Source organism: Mya arenaria, chromosome 3 (assembly GCF_026914265.1).
Source record: "Mya arenaria isolate MELC-2E11 chromosome 3, ASM2691426v1".
Classification (NCBI taxonomy): domain Eukaryota; kingdom Metazoa; phylum Mollusca; class Bivalvia; order Myida; family Myidae; genus Mya; species Mya arenaria.
The window spans coordinates 85,244,561-85,252,843 of record NC_069124.1 but is presented as its reverse complement, the minus strand read 5'-3'; the positions used below and the strand labels follow the sequence as shown (position 1 = coordinate 85,252,843).

Below are 8,283 nucleotides of genomic sequence, written 5' to 3'. Positions count from 1 at the left end.
TACAACACCTCTACTATATGTAACACCTCCCCTATATGCAACACTTCTCCTATATGCAACACCACTCCTATATGCAACACCACTCCTATATGCAACACCTCTCCTATATACAACACCTCTCCTATATGCAACACCTCTACTATATGCAACATCACTCCTATATGCAACACCACTCCTATATGCAACACTTCTCCTATATGCAACATCACTCCTATATGCAACACCACTCCTATATGTAACACCTCCCCTATAAACAACACCTCCCCTATATGCAACACCTCTACTATATACAACACCTCTACTATAAACAATACCTCTCCTATATGCAACACCTCTACTATATGCAACACCTCTACTATATACAACACCTCTACTATAAACAACACCTCTCCTATATGCAACACCTCTACTATATACAACACCTCTACTATAAACAACACCTCCCCTATATGCAACACCTCTACTATATACAACACCTCTCCTATATGCAACACCTCTCCTATATGCAACATCACTCCTATATGCAACACCACTCCTATATGCAACACTTCTCCTATATGCAACATCACTCCTATATGCAACACCACTCCTATATGTAACACCTCCCCTATATACAACACCTTCCCTATATGCAACACCTCTCCTATATGCAACATCACTCCTATATGCAACACCACTCCTATATGCAACACTTCTCCTATATGCAACACCACTCCTATATGCAACACCACTCCTATATGTAACACCTCCCCTATATGCAACACTTCTCCTATATGTCACACCTCTACTATATACAACACCTCTCCTATATGCAACACCTCTCCTATATGCAACATCACTCCTATATGCAACACCACTCCTATATGCAACACTTCTCCTATATGCAACATCACTCCTATATGCAACACCACTCCTATATGTAACACCTCCCCTATATACAACACCTCCCCTATATGCAACACCTCAACTATATACAACACCTCTCCTATATGCAACACCTCTCCTATATGCAACATCACTCCTATATGCAACACCACTCCTATATGCAACACTTCTCCTATATGCAACACCACTCCTATATGCAACACCACTCCTATATGTAACACCTCCCCTATATGCAACACTTCTCCTATATGTAACACCTCTACTATATACAACACCTCTCCTATATGCAACACCTCTACTATATACAACACCTCTACTATGAACAACACCTCCCCTATATGCAACACCTCTACTATATACAACACCTCTCCTATATACAACACCTCTCCTATATGCAACATCTCCCCTATATACAACACCTCCCCTATATGCAACACCTCTACTATATACAACACCTTTCCTATATACAACACCTCTCCTATATGCAACACCTCTCCTATATACAACACCTCTCCTATATGCAACACCTCCCCTATATACAACACCTCCCCTATATGCAACACCTCTACTATATACAACACCTCTCCTATATACAACACCTCTCCTATATGCAACACCTCTCCTATATACAACACCTCTCCTATATGCAACACTTCTCCTATATGCATCACCACTCCTATATGCAACACCACTCCTATATGTAACACCTCCCCTATATGCAACACTTCTCCTATATGTAACACCTCTACTATATACAACACCTCTCCTATATGCAACACCTCTACTATATACAACACCTCTACTATATACAACATCTCTCCTATATGCAACACCTCTCCTATATACAACACCTCTCCTATATACAACATCTCTCCTATATACAACATCTCTCCTATATGCAACACCTCTACTATATACAACACCTCTACTATATACAACATCTCTCCTATATACAACATCTCTCCTATATGCAACACCTCTACTATATACAACACCTCTACTATATACAACACCTCTACTATATACAACACCTCTCCTATATGCAACACCTCTACTATATACAACACCTCCCCTATATACAACACCTCTCCTATATGCAACACCTCTACTATATACAACACCTCCCCTATATACAACACCTCTCCTATATACAACACCTCTACTATATACAACACCTCTACTATATACAACACCTCTCCTATATGCAACACCTCTACTATATACAACACCTCCCCTATATACAACACCTCTCCTATATACAACACCTCTACTATATACAACACCTCTACTATATACAACACCTCTCCTATATACAACACCTCCCCTATATACAACACCTCTCCTATATGCAACACCTCTACTATACACAGCATCTCTCCTATATACAACATCTCTCCTATATACAACACCTCTGCTATATGCATCACCTCTACTATATGCAACACCTCTACTATATGTAACACCTCCCCTATATGCAACACTTCTCCTATATGCAACACCACTCCTATATGCAACACCACTCCTATATGTAACACCTCTCGAATATACAACACCTCTCCTATATGTAACACCTCTCCTATATACAACACCACTCCTATATGTAACACCTCTACTATATACAACACTTCTCCTATATGTAACACCTCTACTATATACAACACCTCTACTATATGTAACACCTCCCCTATATGCAACACTTCTCCTATATGCAACACCACTCCTATATGCAACACCACTCCTATATGCAACACCTCTCCTATATACAACACCTCTCCTATATGCAACACCTCTACTATATACAACACCTCTACTATATGCAACATCTCTACCTCTGCTATATGCAACACCTCTACCTCTGCTATATGCAACACCTCTACCTCTGCTCTATACAACACCTCTACCTCTGCTATATGCAACATCTCTCCTATATGAAACACCTCTACTATAAATGACAACTCTCCTATATGAAACACCTCTACTATAAACAACAACTCTCCTATATGAAACACCTCTACTATAAACAACAACTCTCCTATATGCAACACCACTAACATATGTAACACCTCTCCTATTTGCAACACCTCTCCTTTATGTAACACCACTACTATATGTAACACTTTTACTCTATGCAACACCTCTCCTATATGCAACACCTCTACTATATCTAGAGATGTGTTATATATATGAAAGCTGTTTACCTTATGTGGACATATAAATCAAATATGTATAAAAATTGACTAGTATATTTGGAAAACAAGAGGCCCAAAAGGGCCTATGCTCTACTGGCATGGCTTTTGTGGTCATATCAATCTACAGCATGTATGTATGGGTAAAAGGCAACAGACATATAGTTTGTTTTGTGTTTGGGTTACCTGAAAACGTAGCACATTCAACATCTGAGCCCAGAAAGTATTGTAAGCAGATTAGTTGCATGAGCTATTTTAATATGTGCCAAGTAAAAGTCATCTGACAAAATAAAATGCTTTCAAAACTGTACTCATAGTAAAAATTTCTGTAGTTTTAAAAGTTAAAAAAAGTTGGTCAAAAGGTCAAAGTCAAGGGCATCCTAGGACAACATTGATCAATTTGAACAAACATTCACAATCAATTGTGCTGAGATGGATGCACGAACACACAAAAAGATTTTCAAACCTTTCAAGATTTATATTTATCAAACCGGTGAAGCCTGGGTGTGGCCAGTAATGACACCAGGTGCATAACTTAAACATTCACAACCAATCTGGTTTTCGAAAGGAACCGAGCTCTAACGGATATCTAGATACTGTACAAGTTTGATCGAGATACAATCAAAACTGAAGACTGTATCGTGTTCACAACCAATTGTTTACAGACGAACGAACGCACGACCGCAAGGACGCACGGATGCACATACTACGTACACATTACCATCGCATAAGCTCTTCTGGCCTTTGGCCAGTAGAGCTAAAAATCAAAATAAAAAACCAATACTATTTAAGTTCATTTATTCATGACAGTAACTTACAATTTTAAACATATTGTTATAAATAAGGCCATACAAAATCTGCCCTTTCAGGTATTAATTGTGTATGTATTCAACATGAGAGAATTAACATAAAATTAGCTGATGAATATATATATATATATATAACCATTAGGTCAGATGATGTATATTTTGTAAGGCCAGATAGAAAATATGCTGTAATAGCAAGTTCATATCTTTGCACACAGCCAGCTTTAGCCTATGCCACCAATATATGTATCCATTTTATCAATGAAAGTATAACTAATAAATGGTTTACTAGAGTAACAATATACTAATTTCTAAGATGTTTAATATACAGTTCAATTGCACCAAAACTGGTAGGACTAGTATGTGACAGTGAAATATCATGCAATTTCATCAAGCAGTATAAACCAAAACATTTTGAGATTCAAAGGATTCTCTGTTTAACTTGAACAATATTTCTGTTTTGTCATGACAATAAATATATACATCTTAGATCTGTTTCAATAAAGATTGTAAGACTTAAGATCGGAAATTTCCAGGTGAAACCCTGTTTACGGTGTCAACTTCTTTTAATAAAAAATATTGTTGGGACATTTATCGCATAGATTCTGCCCGTGACAGGTGTCCACAAGCACTCTAAAGCAACATATGGTTTATGACTCAGATATCATATTGAAACACGGCCCTAGATGAATTAACTTACCAATCAATAACGTAAGATATCATGTTCAATTCATTATACGGAAATAATATAATTATAAATAAAAAACAGGCATTATAATTAAAATAGACATAAAACCTACAAGACTACTACCAGTATATAAACAGCCCCTCACAGATCAGACTGATGTCAAAGAAATGAAAAAAAAAAATGTCTTTTTGTGCAACATTTCTAGGTTTTAAGTATACCTAGCAATAAATAATAGTACAGAATAAATAAGAAATCAAAAGATTATTATTATGTGAGATCTTTCCCCAAACCATAAATCCTAAAGGAATCTTTAAAGCATGAAGCCAGCTCACTTATATGCGTATAAAATATCGATAGTATCTATCAAACATTGTACATTAAATACTTCAACCAACATCTCCATATCTCGAATAATAATTGTTATACCATCAATCCAAATTATTTCTTCATAAATATTTTATTTATTATATACAATTGGTTTCACCTGATGAAGTTAAATGTCAGCAGCTGGGAATTTATCTCCTTTTGAAAAATAATTACTTGTATGTCAGATGAATACTGACAGAGGGTGTGGGTGTATATTTACTCATTATAGTTAGCAAGAATAACATGCATTGACAAAGATAAAGCAAATAAGGACAAGGTGTATACATTAAGAGTTAGCAATTGACAAAAGAAGAGCACCCAATACTCCTGACAATGCTTGTCTGTTTTTTAGTCAAAAATGGCTTAACTCATCAATTATTACAATAAGAGTACAATAAAATGTGCCTTGCTACACATGTCCATATTGTCTCTGGAAACATGTGTACTTTATATTTATGTATCTAACCAAGGTCTTTGAGTTATGTCCAACTTAACAGTTTTTTACAAGCTGCCAGTGACAATACCTCAGAACAAACAGGTAACATATACATTTTTATCTTTGATCACTAGAGTCTATATACCGCATTAGCGTACATGTATATAAATAATCATGTACATGTACATGATGGTTCAAAATGTATTTGGTCTTCTATTTGAGCTGAAACACATGTTGCACACTTGCTCTTATGAAAAGTATTTGTTAAATATAAGTAAAAAGAAAACAATCTACTTTGTATAGATAAACTACTTCAAAGTTAATATCTGGCAGCTAAACCAATACATGTATATACATAAGTACATAATTATGATGTTGACCATTACTGAAAATAAACACATTCTGTTTCCAGTGAAATACAGAATAGCATAATTAATATAACTTGGCTTAATTAACACAATTCAAGAATGATAATTAAACACAACATAGTGGTTACAGAACAATAAATAATTCAACAAATATAATGAATTAGACATAGTAAATGGAACACGAGATACAACAGTAAATATTAACAAGAGCCGTCGTAAGACAGCCCACTCGACTATGCTGCTTTGACTTAGAATACAATAACAATGTAATAATACCAAGTTTGGTCTCTTTATGTCAAACCTAACTAAAATTATTTGATACATATTAAGGTGACTTTGATGCTGCCCTCCCACCAGCCCGCCAAAACAATGACGCAAGTCATTCAAAAATTTGATTTCCCATTATGAAAATGTGGCTAAGAATTTACAAATATGCCTTTCAAAGGAAATTAAAAAAAAAATAAAAAATAATAATAATAATTCAAGGGCCATAACTTGTATTTAGGCTTAAAACGGAGTTATGTTTCTTGTTGTTAGATGGTCGTAAATAATTTTGAATTATATTAAGTGCATTTAATGAACGGTATAGAAGTTTTTTTTATTAAAATCCCAACTTGCCCTTAACTTTTACTTGCCTAAAACTTTAACCTTAGTCAATCAGGGGCCATAACTTGTATTAAGGATATGGAGTTATGTAACCTCATTGGGTGATGGTCCTGAACAATTGTGTGAAGTATTAAGTCAATTGAATGAAGGGTATAGAAGTTATTAAACAATATTCCAACCTGCCCTAAAACTTTAACCTAAGTTCCATAGTCAATCAGGGGCCATAATTTGTATAAAAGATAATATGGAGTTATCTAACCTCATTATGTGATGGCTCTGAACATCTGTGTGAAGTATTAAGTCAATTGAATGAATGGTATTGGAGTTTTAAGTGAAAATCCCTACTTGCCCTAAAACTTAAACCTGCCCTAAAACTTTAACCTAAGTCAATCAGGGACCATAACTTGCATTTAGGATAATATGGAGTTATGTAACCTCATTGGGGGATGGTCCTGAACAACTGTGTGAAGTATTAAAACAATTGAACAAAGGATATAGAAGTTATTAATAAATATTCCAACTTGCCCTAAAACTTTAACCCAAGTTCCATAGTCAATCAGGGGCCATAATCTGTGTTAAGAATAATATGGAGTTATCTAATCTCATCATGTGATGGCCCTGAACAACTGTGTGAAGTATTAAGTCAATTGAATGTAGGGTATTGGACTTAAAAGTGAAAATCCCAACTTGCCCTAAAACTCCGGACGCCGACACTGGGGCGAGTAGTATAGCCCACCTATTCTTCGAAAAGTCGAGCTAAAAACAAACCTTTTTATAGATTTTTTACTACCTTGAAACTGCTAATGTATGACAGTTAACTACATTCAGCATGGATTCAACTATGAATGACACTAGACAACTCTTTGCCTAAAAATACTCTAAAATGCTTATATTAAAAGTAAAAATACTATCGGTGATGAATCTCGAAACAAGTTCATATTTACACAACTTAATGATCTAATGGCACATAAATACTACTGACCAAGCTCCATGTATATCACACTATTTATACACAATTCATTGCACAATTTAACTTCCTATATAACAACTGTCATGTCTTGCTCCTGTCATGTAGTAGAACTGCTGTAATGTCACAGAGAACCCTGACAAGATGCTCATGCTTTCAGCCATCAACAATGAGTGTTAAAACAAATCCAATGAACTTTAACAAGGTATGTCACTCGTACAGGAGCACAACATGAGTTTGTACATTCGAACTTTACATGAATAAGTGAGAATTCATTTCTGAAAATATATCTGTATGCCATGCACAATTACTAACACATGAAACTGGAGGCATCTCAAAGATTTTTGTTTCCCTAGCATGTGGTTATTACCAGCACATTGATGCAGCTCTAATGCCCACTACAACATTGACATATTGTAACAGGGTCAACCTTAATATCCTGACTGGCAAACACTCCAATAGGAACTGGGCCTGTGGTATCACCAGGTAAACATACGATGGAGATCACCTTGCTTAGTGACAATAAGCATGATCCTTATCAGAAAAGCACATTGCTTATGAAAAAGATGTATTAATTAACCACAAAACCAAATCCCCACAAACACTTCTGGCTCGTCATAAACCTCCTGCCCATAGTCTTGCTGTCCTCCCCTACTCCATAGTCAACTAACATATTATGAACCCTATTCAAAGCCGTCACTATCACTGTCCATAGAGGACCAGTCCGCATCCTTAAGGAGACCGTGTTTGCGGGCGTAGTCGATGATAGCAAGGTGACAGAAGACATACTGGTCTGGCATCTGGATGCTGAATGCTCGCTGGGACCGGATACGTCGTACTGTCTCTCGAATATTCACTGTGTGGATGTGCTCCAGGCGGTGAAGGCTGATGTCTGTATTGATGAATGTACCTGAAAACGTCATTAATGAATGTACTTTTCTCCAAGTAGTTTGTAACAAAGTGTCAGGAGTTATG

At 36.0% G+C, this 8,283-nt stretch overlaps 1 protein-coding gene across 1 annotated transcript in view; it reads right to left on the bottom strand.

The window, feature by feature from the left end:
* Positions 1-3,854: 3,854 nt before the first annotated feature.
* The window catches only part of LOC128227748 (tyrosine-protein phosphatase non-receptor type 9-like), a 28,521-nt gene continuing 24,092 nt past the window's right edge, over positions 3,855-8,283 (bottom strand). The window contains exon 12 of the mRNA XM_052938557.1: positions 3,855-8,218. Within this exon, the coding sequence (XP_052794517.1) occupies positions 7,992-8,218 (227 nt within the window). The 3' untranslated portion in view covers positions 3,855-7,991. The remainder of the gene's footprint in view (positions 8,219-8,283) is intronic.